At 37.4% G+C, this 15599-nt stretch overlaps 1 protein-coding gene across 2 annotated transcripts; it reads right to left on the reverse strand.

Annotated features, from left to right (window-relative positions):
* Window positions 1–920: 920 nt before the first annotated feature.
* LOC137966203 (uncharacterized) lies at window positions 921–13636 on the reverse strand. 2 transcript variants are annotated; one of them, XR_011116198.1, is made up of 5 exons: window positions 13363–13636; window positions 6162–6222; window positions 6013–6054; window positions 2332–2507; window positions 1196–1271 (listed from the first exon to the last, which is right to left on the reverse strand). XR_011116198.1 is itself a non-coding variant. In XM_068812756.1 (2 exons), the coding sequence occupies exons 1-2, from the start codon at window positions 1725–1727 to the stop codon at window positions 1133–1135; spliced, it is 390 nt and encodes a 129-aa protein (XP_068668857.1). In that variant the 5' UTR covers window positions 1728–2027; the 3' UTR covers window positions 921–1132. The 2 variants fall into 2 exon arrangements, 1 of the variants encoding a protein (XP_068668857.1); XM_068812756.1 differs by lacking the exons at window positions 2332–2507; window positions 6013–6054; window positions 6162–6222; window positions 13363–13636 and adding an exon at window positions 1477–2027 and having other exon boundaries at window positions 921–1271.
* Between the last annotated feature and the right edge of the window lie 1963 nt (window positions 13637–15599).

Raw genomic sequence — 15599 nt, forward strand, 5'->3', positions numbered from 1 at the left:
TCCCACTTTAAAATTCAGATGAAACACAAGAGAGAACTTCCCTCTTTGGACAAAGTATTAGAGTTAATTCAGATTGAAGAAAACAAATAAAAATAGCACAAAGAAACAAAGCTTAGATGATAATTTGGAAGTTAGTGGTAAAGTTAATCTTGTGGAAACTTTAAGTAGACTAACTTCTCGAAGAAGAAACCCAAGAAATGCTTAGTAGGCCAAACAAAAATATTTAAAAGGAACAGAACAAGAGAATACGTTAGGTTGTGGTAAATTGGGTAGTTTTGCCAAATAGAGTCGACATAAAAAGGTTAAAGTCAAAGAGCGAAGTGATAATGGGACTCATCAGGCGAACATGATAACCAAGCAAACTCCATTAGACCTAGCAAGTTAACAACATTTCACTTATTGATAAACTTGGCATTCAATCTTTCCTCTTTCTCTTCCTACTAGGAGGTCAAAGGGAAAACTGTGACCATGGGCAATCCCAATGTTGCACAAGTCATTAGAGAAAAAAAAAAGTAAAGCTAAAGTTTAATCCGATAATTCTCACACTCTCCTTAATATGTGCAGCATGTGCCATATGGTCTGAAAAATATTATTAGATGTTTTCTTTTGAGTCAATTAGGTTTTAAGTTAGTGTTTGGGTCAAATAAAGTTGTAAGAACTAATAGGTATGCATCAGTATCTTCAGTAAATTTATTTTGTTGATTCGAGTCTTTGAGTGTTGTTTTTTCCAAAAGATAGAGAGGTGTATTCCATGGAGGAGTTTTCCCTTACCCTGAAATTGGAACGCGGCCTTGGCTCCCCTTTCATCTTCCAGAGAGGTTAGATCTATTGGATCATTTCAGTCCAACAAATCCCCAGATTTAGACCAGTAGTGATCGAATCCTATGCACCGGAATTCTTCACGGGGCCAATCAAAGTGATTAAACAGGTAAAAAAATTTAACATATTTTATTTCTCCTTGATGAGTTTGCAAGTGAAGCCTTAAGACGTACCATGATATCAGCGGGTTAAATTAACAAACACTTGAAAAGGCTCGAGGAGTGATTTCATACCCTAAGAAGACATTCAAGAAGCCAATGGTGCGGGCTAGTTCCAGAGCTCGAGTATTTTAGAACTGCATCTATACGAAATTTCATTTGTCAATCTGGTTTAACTTGCCAAGCCCGTTGCAACGAGCGCAGACAATCTGAGCTTGGTCCTTACGAGCTGCGTTCGCCCTCAATGCCACACCCGACTGCCTCACGAAGCCCGCCCCATCGCATTCTGGACACCTGAATCACACAAACAATTCGTCAGCATCCTCTAATGGCGGTAATTGTACCGCTACCGAACAGTGCATGTATCTTGTGGATTATTTTTTCTCCATCTGGACTCCGGCCCTCATTTCATTCTCGGTAAGAATTGAAGTAAAAGGTTAAGAAAAAATACAACTAGTGTGCTCAGGGAAACGAAGGAAGCAGAGGGACAGAGAATTACAGATCTTTGCGAGTGAAGAATATGGGGAATGCTGTGCCGATCAGCGCCACAGCTACAGCACCACCTATCAGATAGGCGGTGCTGTCGGCGGAGACATCACCTACAGCTGAAACGGATGAGGTGAATCTCTTCCGCGGCAAAGCAACTGAACCAGAAGGTGAGGGTCGCGCTGAGATGGCGACTGAAGGACGAGCTGCAGTGGACGGTGAGGAGGGAGAGACCATGAGATGAAGAAGGACATTTGAGGCCATCTTGATGCCGAACGAGCCTGAAGAAACGGAGGAACTGCCTAGGTGAAGAAACTTCTTGTCTATCGCGCTCCGTTGTTATGAGCTCGAGACAGCTGATAGTGTTACCGACGTGGTTCTGGATAAGCACACGTCAGCACACAATCGTTGGTTATGCTCACGCCGCTGGATAAGAACGGGCCTACGTGCCGGCTGACGCGGCACTGATACCATCATTCTACTGGAGGTGCAACCCTTACATTATTGGTCTGGATAGTTGGCAACTGGTCCTTCCAACGAGAGAAGTTTGTTCGGTGGATTACTGCCAGTTACCTTGGATTGATTCTAAAATCTGGTATATAACGATCAATGAATAGCCTATTGTAAGGCAAACTGCTCCATCCATAAATACTGACCATCTAATCCAATAAAATGATAGTAAATTGCAAAAGCTTACTGTCATCTTTCCTACCCAAAGCAAATTTTAAGCTTCCTTTGGATTTTCAATATTAAAAACTGATACATGTACAGGAGTGCTAAGATTTTCCACCAAGCACTAAAGTTTATAAATATGTAACTTGAAAATTTTCATGATCGGTTAAGGAAAAGTAAAAACAGCAGACATTACCTCCGAACAATCGTCTCCAAGCTCAGGTAAGACATTGCACATAAAAGCTACAACTCTAAATCATCACATGGTTTACTGCTTTTTCTTCTCTTTCTTGACTTCTAACTTCTGGTAGAAAAGTATCCGACTCAAGATTGTGCCGTTCATTGCAATGCCAATAACAGAGCCCAAAATCACTTGAGCCCCATTAAAGTAAACATATCTTAACAAATCCAGCAGGAATGTTGATGAACACATGCAGATGTCACGAGTGCGCATACACCGTTAATAACAGATAAAACCTTCACATTCAACAGTACAAAAGATTAAATGGACAATGCAAACTCCACTTGTTCTCTATAAGAATTTTACTTATATAAGCAGCTATTATTTGTCCTCTAGTTTTTCTCGTTCCAAATATTTATTTTCTTATTTCCATGCTAGTGGTGTGACATTCACCCAACCAGATAGCAATGCTCAAGGTTTGATCCCTCCAGATTGCACCCCAATGCCATCTTAGTTTGTGGTTCTACGGGGTGTTTGATGTAAGATCAATTGAACTAGTCAAACACGTCTTGTATCACAAGTACTCATTCAATATTTTGAAGTCCAATCGAGATGCAAAAGACTACCTACTGTCTTCTCCAGTCTATTAAAAAATTGAAAGAGAGAGAGAAAAGAGAGAGTCAACAACAAGTAAAAATCCTTTAAACCAAATAGAGGACGGAAGAAAAAGAAAAAGGAGTTAAGATATTCTTTCTGAACTGCCTGATGTGTTCTTTTTCACTAATGTTTTCCATGTTTTTTTTTTTTTTTTTTTGTATTGCTATCTATGCCCATTTTAACCATGTTTGTATGGGAGAACTTTTAGTATATGCCATCAAAAGGCCTTAAACATGGACTTTTTTATTACTAGAAAATCCAAATATTCACATTAGTATTTAACTATCAACCTATCAATCTCTCGGTTAAAATTTTGAAAGCTCACAGGTTAGTTTTGATTCAGTCTTTGCTTATTATTGATTTCTATGACCAACACATAAACAAAAGAGATCTCAAGGGAAAGAGAGGAGAAGAACTCTAGCTCTTGGGAGAGAGTAGAGAAGAAACCAAAGGAAGGAAAGAAAGAGGAAAAGAGAGAGATGTGTAAGGATGAATTTGAGCTAAGAGGAAGAAGCTTGAATGTTCTACTCCATGCCTTGAGGCTATATTTCCAGCACTTTATGCATGACTAAGAATATGTTTAGATCCTTGAAAGAACTAAAAATGCCAACAAATGCAAGAGGATTGAAAAAATTTGGTTGAAATCTAAATTTTCTCTTACAAAAGGGGTAAGATTGGAAATTTGCACTTGGAAATACTTCTTGAATACCAAGGTTTGCCATTAAATGCTCAATAAATGCTAAAGAATAAGTTTGGGTCCCTATTTATAAGTTTATTGGCAAATCTAGCCTTTGTAGACCTTTGTAGACCTTTGTACAAAAAGTTGCATAGAGGGGTTGATCGATCATACTTTTACATTGATCTATCAATCAACCTCTAACAGCTATATTTTGGAGTTCCTATGGCCTTATGATCGATCATAGCATCGGTCAAAATGTTTTCTTAAAACTTTTGTAGCAGAATGATCTATCATGCTGCTAGGAGCTTGATAGATCATGCTTTATGTACTTGCTTGGCAAGATTCCGGTTGATCAATCATGCCACAGGTTGTTTGATCATGTTTTATAACTTCTACCTGCAGCATTCAGTATGATCAATCATGCTCAAGTGGTTGATTGATCATGCCTTCTAAACTTGCCCATCAGCATATTGTATGATCGATCTTACCTATAGAGGTTGATAGATCATACTTTATGCTGAAGGGTTGCTGCCTTCTATATGATTGATCATGCAGCTAAGTGTGTGATCAGTCATGCTACTTCGCAATATATACATTTAAGCATTAAGCATGACTAAAACCAAAACCAAATAAATGAAATATTCTAAAATATTTTAATGAGCTTTGAAAACATGGTTTTAGAAAGAGTTTACATGTCCTATCCTACAAAACATTTCCATACCTAAGTTTGGAAATCTTGATGGCTATCCTCTTTAAAAAGCTATAGTTTTTAAGATTTTCTATTTGACACTTAGACTATGTCTTCAATTCTTCTTCTTCTCCAAGGTGCTTGTTTAATGTGACTTGAGTCTTCATTTGGGCTCGAGGTCTTATGTTGGATTTGATAGTTCTTCCTCATAGACTCTGTAATTGAGTTACTTGAAGGAAAAACATTTGAAATGCTGTAAATTGCAAAATGTTAAGTTACTTAGCTTGAGTTTGTTATCTTCAAAATACGGGACATAGGTCAACCTAGGACAATAGTATTCACTTCCTCTACGGGTTCAATGATGTAGAGGCTGTTGATATCAGCAACCTCATTGGTCAACTAGACTAATTGTACCTCAAGAGCTCTCGGGTGGATAAGCTTATTTGGCGCCCTACAACTGATAGGAAGTACACTCTCTTCTTGCCATGATTTGTTAGCGACCAGTACCTCTTCTCCAAATTTTGTTGTGCCAGCCTAGTCTCTTTCAGGACCGTCAAAAACAAATTTCTTCATGTTGACTGTGTTACATAGGAAGATTCTTACAAGGGATAATCTGATACTGCGAGGAAGTACAGCAACCAGCCCCCTATGTTTGTTATGTGAGCTCACTGAGGAGACAATCAATCATCTCCTGCATTGCAGCTTCTCTTGGCAAATCTGGAGTAGCTTTTTTAGCTTGTTGGATATGCTTCTATGCCTTCCAGCCTCCTTTAATGCATCCGCCTCTCTTTGTGTTGGGTTGCATTTTCCGATGCTTGGGAAAACAATGCTCATTGCTTACATGGCTTTCATCCCACGGGGCATCTGGAACGAGAGGAACCAGCAGGGTTTCCTGCACTTACGCATGTCAAGCTTCCCTCGTTGATGGCTTGGAAGCCACCGGACACCACCATCATCAAGCTTAACTTCGTCGGCTCCTCATTAAGCTACCCTGGGCCTATGGGATTTGGCAGAGTTTTTAGGAGCTCTTCAGGGTGATATCTTGGCTTCCTTTGTAGTCCCCCCTGGGCAAATCAGATTCCACATCCACTGAGTTGTAAGCTCTCAAGCATGCTCTCAAGATTTTTCATGATAGAATTTTCCGGAGTTTGCATTTTGAGGGTGATTCCAACAGTGTGATTAGTTGATGTGAGGAGAAAAAGGATCCTCTATGGCATCACTAGCTCTGTTTTTGTGAAATTCAAGATTTTTCCAGCAATGTAGTATGTAAACGGAGTCATGTTCATAGATCAGCTAACAGTCTTAAGTGATTCCCTTACAGAAGAGGGGACCCTCCAATCTCTCTTTGTAAGTGATTCCCTCTCTGATTTGCTTTCGGGCTCAATGAAATCATGTCATTTCTCAAAAAACAAAAAGATTTAATCAAGACTGACAAAAAAGAAATAGCAGGGAGATAAATAAAGTAATAGAAATTTGAAATACGGAGGATAGTTCTGTAATAAGAGAGATGAAAATTTCTGTACTAAGAAACTGAAATAAAAATAAAGTCCATAAGATGACATGAAATATGCTGTACTAATATACATATGCAAAAATCTTGTTGAACCTAACGTGTCATTAAAAGCTATGCAACAGAATCTAAATGACATTCCAAATGAACAACCAAGGATACCACTTATAGGAGCATTTTCTTGAATGCTGGTGAAGACTCTTACTGCCAACAAAAGAGTGCTTGTAATGAGATAGTATTTAGGTAAGGAAACTAGTTAAACACAAAAGACTCCATTGATTAAGGACAGATGTAAACGTGATTGGACTCACCTAGTGAACCACCAAAGTTCAGAAAACATGTCAAGAAGCTGAGCTCCCCAGTGCTTTTGTTCTGCACTATAAACAAAGATTCAGTCAGATACATAATAAGGCCACTATGTAATCAGAATGCAGCAAAAAAACATCAATTTAAGAAGCTAGAAGAAGCACAGCATCAAGATGGTACTCAACAATATAGGAGAAAGGAGATATTCAGGGGATGTCTCACATAGAATAATTCTGGATGGCTGAAGTGGTGATCATGGGTCTGGAAGCACATTCTGGAAAGGGTGACGGCAGAATTCTATGGAGATACTAGACCAGCCATTGCTTCAGGAACACAATGAGGGCCAATTAATAAGTAACAAAATAGGAGAGAGAGAAATGAGAATATTGACAAGAATGTGGAGCAAACTGAGGAAAAGACAAAATAAGAATGAAGATTGTTAGTGGGAATGGTCCCACAAAGATAGTTGATGAGAAAAATCTCATGCTTATTAGTTAGGAAATGGCTTCTTAACTTCGGCAAGTCATTTTGGGATAGACCTAGACCCAACTTTAACACGGTACCAAAACAGGATGTCTACCTTGTTGGCCCAATTCGTATGTCGTTTAGTTTGTAGCCCATTAGTATTGTGTATCTCAAGTCCGTTGTCAATTTGTGTAAGCTTGGCTATGAGAGGGAGTGTTAGAGGGAATAATCCCACATAGATAAGTGATAAGAAAAAGGCCTCCTAACTTCAGCTAATTATTTCGGAATGGGGTTAACATGCGTGCTTGACAAAAGAAAAACTTCTGAGAAGATATGAGCATATAGTAAAGAGATCTAATTGTATCCCATCAGAAGGTTCATCGAGGCCACTCAATAGAATAGCAAGAAGTATAGTGAGTTGGAATAACTTGCTTACTAAAGTTTTCAGATACAATATCCAGATTGACAATAATGTTTTCTGTCTTCAATAACCTTTCATTGAAAGCAAACAAAAAGGATAGAAAGGAAAATCAACTCAGCTAACAGGACAAGCAGCAAACGAAACAACATCCTCGGGGAAGCAAGAGGACTCTGCACAACAACGTGTTAAATGTCAACCACTTCCCCTCAAGCTCCATCCCAATTTAGAAAATGACTTCTCTATCCATGTTCAAAGTTGGGACCTTACCTCCTTTAGGCTTTACACTAGGGTGAGATACCCGAGCCTGGCTAAGATCCTCCATTACAACATATAGAGTTGATAGAGACCTCTTATTTTCTTGAAAGAGCTCTTCTGAATGATGAGGCCCCTGATATTCACAACCTAGTTTTCCATCTTGATAGCTCTACATCAGAGGTGTGGAAGATGACATTAAGATTTGGGGCTGTTAGCCCTGAAGATCATACACTGCAGCTGACCTATATACATTTCTTAGTGGCTTAGACCTAGGGCATAGACCTTCGGCGGCCGTCTCTTGGCTATACTGGCACCAACAAAGGTTATTATATGGCGTGCATCTTTGGGTAAAATCCTACAGATCAATTATGCCAAAGAGGAAAAATGATTGAGAACCAAATTTGCAATCTCTAAGAGATCAGTTCTGAATTCATGTATCACCTTTTCCTCCTTGATCTTTCTAAAGGAGCAAGAAGAGATAGCCTCACCTCTTCACTTTCTTCTTATATGCGTATTTCTTTTTTTTTAACTTGAATGAATATTTATTTGTTTGGGCGTGATAACAGCAAAGACTCAATAGGTGTTGAATGACCATTTAGCCTACTACTTCAATAGGGATTTGAGAAGACATAATTAAAAAAGAAAAAAAAAAGGAGAAGCCAATTACCCTCAATAGGGCATGATAAAAGCCTCGAGACTTCTTAGCCAACAAAGATGCATTTCCAACCTTTGCCAAACTAGGCGAAAAAGTACAAAAGGAGCAAGGTTGTAGCATTTTGTCACAATTATGAGTGCCCATGAAGGAGAATTTGAGAATTCTCATTTCAAGGACTATAGTTCTCAACATGGCATAGAAAATACATTCTAAGCTCCTCGAACTCCTAAAAAAAATGGTGTTGTTGAGAGAAAGAATAGAACCTTGATTGAAATGGCAAAAGCCATGTTATTTGCCTCATACATTTTGGGTTGAAGCTGTAAATACAGCATGTTACATCGTCAACCGAGCTAGCAGTATGCCCTTTATGGACATATATGCTCCAACTTGAGGGAGAGTGTTAGAAAAACTACTGTGGGGTATTTTGGTCATTTCACATTAGCATATGTTTCCGATACCTATGTTATCTAATTCTACAAGTTTGATTATGTCTCTAGTCTTAATTGCATGTAATTTAGTTATGTAAAGTGGGAGATATAAAGGTTTAAGTGATTAAATATGTAAGGGGAATTTTTGTACTTTTCCAAATTCCACTTAATAAATAGAAGAAGGGGTCGAGACTCTTCTCAAGAAGCCTCCTCCCTCTTCTCCCTTCTTTTCTTAGATTTCTCTTCTTCTATCCTCCTATTTTACATTTTGACAGCATGCTCAATGAACTTATCCAGATTCTTTTGCGAAGGTTTTTCACTAGCTTCAAACATGATCAACCATCACAAAATCTTTGATTGAATACAAGTTTTTAAGTACACAAAATGTGAGAAAGTACGTTCAGGAAATGTCACTTTGAAAAAAAACACAACCAGATGTGGACTATATATTTAAGTAAGCTAAGCTTACAATTTAATATATGTAAGAAAATGTTTCCTACTAAACAACTACAGGCAATACCCTTTTATGTGAGGTGCTTATAATTGTCCGATCAAGTGGACAACTCATTCAACAAACTAGAGAGATCCCAGTGCTGAAAGAAAACCAGCTTCTGAGAAGGGAAAATAGTGTCCTTCGCCTTTTTCTCTCTGTTTCATCTTATTGTTGAAAGCAGAAACCACATTTACATCACAGCACCACCAACTGACCAGAAGTTCATTGATTGTTAGCCGATTGTTATGATCACTACAACCCCATCACCATTTTTCTTAGGCATTGCTGTTGCAGCACAGCCAGTCAAACCCTAAACTGTTCTCTTCTCCAGTTCCTTGACTTGTAGCCTATGCCACAAGAGCTACCAATAACATCATCACCTGGGATTTGCAAGATGTTCAAAATTGTAGCTGAATGTGGCAAGTGGTTAAAAAAGATCTCTCTTTTCAATTCTTTGTTCCAAATATGAATTTGGCTTTTCTCCCTAATCCTAGAATAAACTTCTCCATATGCTTTCATTAGGCTGGTTAAAACAGCCTGTACTTTTGACAAGTGTGTTAAGCACCTAGCCAATACTACCCAAAAGACCGGCCTGTTAGGAGTGGAAGACATGGGTACTTAACCCAGGACCATAACATCACACCCCACCTTCACGAGCCGACGACCACGGCGGCGCAACGACACTGGCCCAACCGCAGCATCGCAACAGCGGCTCGACCTACCAGTATTTTAATCCAGCCTTTGCGCGCAACGCAGCGGCACTGGCCCAACCGCAGCATCGCAACAGCGGCGCGACGTACCAGTATTTAAATCCAGCCTCTGCGCCGTTGCCGGGATTCGAACTCGCGACCGAGCGCTAGCTCTGATACCAAATGTTAAGCACCTAGCCAATACTACCCAAAAGACCGGCCTGTTAGGAGCGGAAGACATAGGTACTTAACCCAGGACCATAACAAAGTGCCTCTAGACTAGGCTCCATTTAATCAGATCTTGATACAACCCAAAAAGCCCTTTTCCACCACCTTTCCATCACTATGCTCTTCAACTGCTTCTCCATAAAGCACTCATTATCCCTAGGAGAAATGATCTTTTGGATCACCTCTTCCTGAAGGTTCTTCCTCGTGAAAATAGCTCGGACTTGTGGCAAGTGGTGTTAAGGGGTGGGGGTGCTGCAAATTGGTAAGGTAAGCATGCTTATCCTCAAAATGTTAACCTGTTTGCCTCTTTCTGAATAACTCAGGAGTACCTTATAATGGCTATCTGATTTACTTGGTTAGATGAAACACTATCTCACTATGGCTTTTGAAATTGTTAGAGGATGATACCGGTGGCATTAGTGTTTTCTTAATTTATTTTACTACATTTCCGCTACACTCTTCCCAATTGGATTCAGATGAGTAAACGAAAGAATAGAACATTTTTCCAAATAAATAAAAAAAAAAAGAGAACCTCATGTTCTTTTTATTTTCTTTCAATACTTTATTTCCATCCTGCCCTCCAATAATTTCAAATTCCCGCATTACTTGGGAAAGAAATGGATGTATTTATGCATTGGAAACCCTTCATGTACAGACCTGCCAGGGATTATTTTTCACTTTAGATGTATGTTTATATTATGAAATATTTTACTCCTGCTTTTTTATTCAAGTTATATCTACGGAAATGTAAAAAAATCTATGTTTATAACATGACAAGTACCAACAGCTTACCACTGCAAATTGATTTAGGTTTTCTACCTTACCAGTCCACGTTACCCACCCCCCACCCCCCCCCCCCCCCCCCCCCGTGGTATATCAAAATAGCATTGTTCAAGCAAACTATGAAGTCCATGACTTGCTAAATTTCCAACAGGAACTGTAAATCAATCTAATACCTAAGTTTATAGGACCTACAAAACATTCTGACATGGAAGACATACAGTTATTTTGTTATACAATGTTTTGTTCTCAGGTAAGGAGTTATTTAAAGCCTTTGGGTGGAACCAGTAATATTATAGTACTCGCCAATGGCTAGAATACTTATTTTCTTTTTATGTTGTTTGGTAACCCCAAAGGCTACAACACTGGAGCATCTAATGCTTTTCCTAACTGTTGCCAAAGTTAAGATAATCAATAACAACATATGCCAACAGTCTACAATACATTACTGTACTTCATTAGAAAATTGAAAGAAAGAACAATATGATGACCAAAAAAAAGGTATCTGGCGTCCAGGAAAAAAAGGAACAAAGTCTAATTATTTGAAGAATTCACTGAGGTAAATAATTTATTGGTTCAGAAGAAGGCACTCTTAGCAAGTTAAGAGGAAAAGCATCAGATGCCTTCTATCCAGAAATAGACATGTTTTTGCTACATAAACTTGCAAAGAGGCAATGAAGAATAATGATGACAGACACTGGATATTGGAAGGAGCATTCTCATTGAACTTATCTAAACTCCATAAGGAGACTTTATAACATAACCATCAAAAATTGGGGTGGGTGTCCTTAGAGACTCCTCAGGTAATATCTTCCTCCTTTACTTTGCCCCTTAGGTAGTGGGGACACCCACCATGGCAGAGTTGAGAGCCCTATTTCAAGGTATCGACCCCAGCAAAGATACACAACTTTAATTGCTGAAGGGAATTCAGTCATTATCAGGTGCCGAGTGGGAAAAAACACCCTCTTGGGTGCTTGTTAATGTATTTTTATAAAATTGATGGCTTACATAAAATTAGGAAACGTTCATGGCAACACAATCCTAGAAGTGCCAATAGTATTGCACTCTTTGGTAGGGAGAGGTTTCCCAGCAACACCTCGCAGTAGGAGACTTATTCTTCTGAGGGAGTCCTTTTTCTTAATTTTTTACTTCCTTTGTGTGTTCCTTGCATTTGTACTCTTGTGTCCCTAAGGAGCCTCCTTAATGGAATCTTTTTTTCTCATTGTTATCAATAAAATAACCATAAAAAAATTTTCATCAAATATAAATTATAAAATATACAAAAAGAGAGAATGTATGTCCAGAAACTGTCACTTAGAATAAAAAAACAACCAAATGGGAATTACATATTCAAGGAAGTTATATTCCAAAGTTAACATATATATATGAAAAAAGAAGCATGGACCTATAAGCGTATGTATGTATGTAAGTAGGTATGTATCAATGTATCTATCTATCTATATATAAATATATATATATATATATATATGAACCATAGTGGAAGGGAAAAAATAGCTTGAGAACTATAAGGTATTGTTAAAGAAAATCAACTTGAAGCATGTCTCAAATAAAATTCTTCTTTGAAATGCTGAGACAGGTTTTTAAAGCACTAGGTTGGACATTTCAAAAAAATAAAGCACTACGTTGGAGTTATCCACTACCATTAAGAAGCCTTATTTTGGAAGTCCAAGAAGATAAAGTTGGAACTTTTTGTCTAGTACAAATGGACCCTACATCTACCCTAGTCCAGAAAAAGCTAATAGTAATCTTTTTTGAGTCTTGTCTTGGAATTAAGAAGAGGTGATCTTGACAAGTACAACAAAATCTATATATATATAGATGCACACTCGATAAATATATATGAACCATAGTGGAAGGGGAAAAAAAGTTTAAGAACTTTAAGACATTGTTAAAGAAAATCAACTTGAAGCATGTCTCAAATAAATTCTTTGAAATGCTGAGAAAGGTTTAAAGCACTAGATTGGAGTTATCCACTACCATTAAGAAGCCTTATTTTGGAAGTCCAAGAAGGTAAAAGTTGAAACTTTTTGTCCAGTAACAAATGCCTTACAACTCCAAAATTACAAATAGGTGATCTTAACAAGTAAAACAAAATTAAGAATCATTGTTTCACGTGATTGCCTATCTCCAAAAAAAACACGGTTATTTGCCCCATTAACAGCCAAACTTCTGCAGTCAAAATCTTGCTTTTGGCAAGGAAGGAGGTTCAAAGAAGAGTACAACTAGTAGTTCTAACTATTATTTCAAAAAACTGTAAATTCAGTCATCGCTATTCCATGATGAATCAGACAATAGGAAGAGGCACTTCAGACAGTGTTTTATGAAAATAATAATTCTCTCTTTCAAATATTGCAGTGTTCTAATGAAAGGTGATGTAAGGAATCCATTACAGCCCAATTTCAGCAAATTTCCTACTCCCATGATATGGGCATAGGCACAAGGTAGTATATCTCTTTTCTATTATTCATAACCTAGTTGAATGAAAGAGAAACCTTCATGGGGATAAAATAAAGTCACATGAGTATTGGCATATAGTCACTGACTTCAGCACTGTAAGATAAATAACTAAGAGACCGATCGTACACTACTATAGATATCATCATTAACGGTGGAATCACCAATGCATCACATTTAAGGAAACATGGAAAAAGTAGGCCGATTCATAGATGCACAGATAGTTCAACCCAAGTAGATTTACTACATAGTAAATTTCCTAAATTACGATAAAAATAACTAAAATAGCTCCAAAACAAAGTTTGATCAAGGATCACCTGCGGAACTTTTACAGTGGTGGAAGCGGCAACAATACAATATCCAAGAAGCTTCGATATGAGTGGAAGCAAGCAATCCTTATGAGGGAATTTCCCTTTGGCAAGGGATCCCAGGTCACAACTGACATTCAATCCCAATATTTCCAGCTCCATCATTATCACAGCACTTCCCTCTTTTTTTTTTTTTCTCCAAAAGATGCTAGAGTTTCAAATTTCGATGTACAAAGTTAACTGCGCCCCCACCTCGTGAGAGGTCCCCCGCTGTTTCCTCTCAAACAAGATAGGATTAACACCTTAGGAGTGGATTAGAAATCCAAGATAGGATTTTGAACCACTATAAAAATATTGTTTGCTTAGTTGATACATATGTTGGCCTAGGTGGCATCTCAAAGGGGGGTGAATTGAGTTACTCGAATTAAAACCATTTTATGCAAGTAAACAAAATATCATGCATATAAGCATGCACACACCATTAGGAAAAAAATATTTTTTTGTTCTCGATGTTTTCCTAGTGGTAGTCACCGCCCAAGAAACCTTCGTTTGTGAAAATTCCACTATTTACGCGTTAATAGCTGGAAAATTACAAAGAGATTTCGGCTCTCTTCAGCCACGTTTACCTCAATATACGATTTTTATACAACCCAAACTCCCCAAGAGATTATTGTTAGATTCTAACTCTAGTTAGACCTTTCTATCTAGATTATCAGGATCTAGATAAACCTTTCATAATAACATAAAAGGAAGGGAAAATTTTATACCTTTCTTAGAGAGATGTTCTCCTTGAGAGATTTCAAGTTTCCTCCTCTTTTGTAGCACATTATAGAATGATCAAGGAGCTTGTACTATTATGCATGCAAGGATGATTAAAAGAGATGAAAGCTTTTCAAGGTGGGATCACTCTTTTTTCTCTCTAAAACACTTTTGAAAGGGAATTTGCAAGATAAAGTTTTGTGGCTTGAATATATGCCAATAAATGCTCATGTTCTCTATTCACTGTTTGGTGGGGTATTTATAGTTTTCCTAACTCAAACTAGTTATTGTTTGTTGTTGGAAAAAATAAGACCATTGATTGATTGATCAGTGGTAAGTGACTAATCAATCAATCAATCGTAACGGTTACTTTTCTGTTAGACATTAACTTATTGATCGATCAATATGTTACTGTTGGTCCAAAAAATTTAAGTTGATATATCAATCGAGATTCCCTCTAGTTGTGCACTACAAATATGATCAATCAATGTGTTTTCATTTGATCAATCATGCTTGAAGCCCCTTACTGGCAATGTTCTAACTGATCAATTAATCGTGGGATGATCAATCATTCCATGTTAATTCAATTTGCCTGGATAGCTATGATCGATCAATCTTTGTTAGATGATCAATCGTGTTGATTATCCATTATAGCATGAAATGGCCATGTCTTGGATGATTGATCAATCAACTATGGTTGATTGATCGTGTTTTATATTTATGGCCTGCATAGTTCCAGATGATCGATCATAGTTAATAACTGATTGATCATTCCAATACTAGATATAAATGTATATATTTATAAAACATGAGAATCTCTCTCTAAGTGTTTTAACATGTTTTCAAATGATATATATGATGATTCTAAACAGGTTTATATGTAGTTTATATAATGAAGCTTCAATCTTCACAAGTACTTAAGGAATACGAATTAACATACTCTCTTACATCAATTGACCAAGTTTAACTATTCATCTATTGAAACTTGAACTCAAATCTTCACATTGACTTTTTCCTTGTAGGTGCTTCTTCAAAAGATGTTCTTCATTTTGTGTTTGAGGTCTTCATTTTGGTTTTGATGTTTTAGACCTTGAGATGCTCTTAAAATACTATATTTGCAAGTTATTAACAAAATTAAGTTTTTTTTATCATCAAAAGCAATGTAAGAATCAACAATCTCTCTCTTCTTTATGACGATAAAACCTAACTTGGAAAAAAGATAACACTTCTTGTGTCTTCTATTGCCAAATCTGCTTACATATATTCTAGATTAAAAAAAATCTCCAATTACTCATCACCAAAACTTTTTTTTGTGATGTCTATGGTGTTTTTTATAATCTTTGTAATCTTATGTTCAGTGTGTTTTTTTTTTCTCTCTCGCCATAATCGCAGTATGTAGCAAATATGTTGCTAAACTCAGTCATAGAGATAAAGAGAAAGAAAGAAATTGGGAGAATTCCCTCTCTATTGGCTATAAGGAGTTTAAT

Source organism: Aristolochia californica, unplaced genomic scaffold (genome assembly GCF_029961685.1).
Source record: "Aristolochia californica isolate CCGP_79_NKW_82.1479 unplaced genomic scaffold, dmAriCali1.0.hap1 SCAF_5, whole genome shotgun sequence".
Lineage (NCBI taxonomy): Eukaryota > Viridiplantae > Streptophyta > Magnoliopsida > Piperales > Aristolochiaceae > Aristolochia > Aristolochia californica.

Bases quoted from the DNA above. Each gene is read 5' to 3' on its own strand.
- LOC137966203 (XM_068812756.1), bottom strand. From the start codon at position 1,727: ATGGCCTCAAATGTCCTTCTTCATCTCATGGTCTCTCCCTCCTCACCG. The intron at 1,272-1,476 runs GTAATTCTCTGT...TGTGTGATTCAG, and splicing joins TTCTTCACTCGCAAAGATCT to GTGTCCAGAATGCGATGGGG.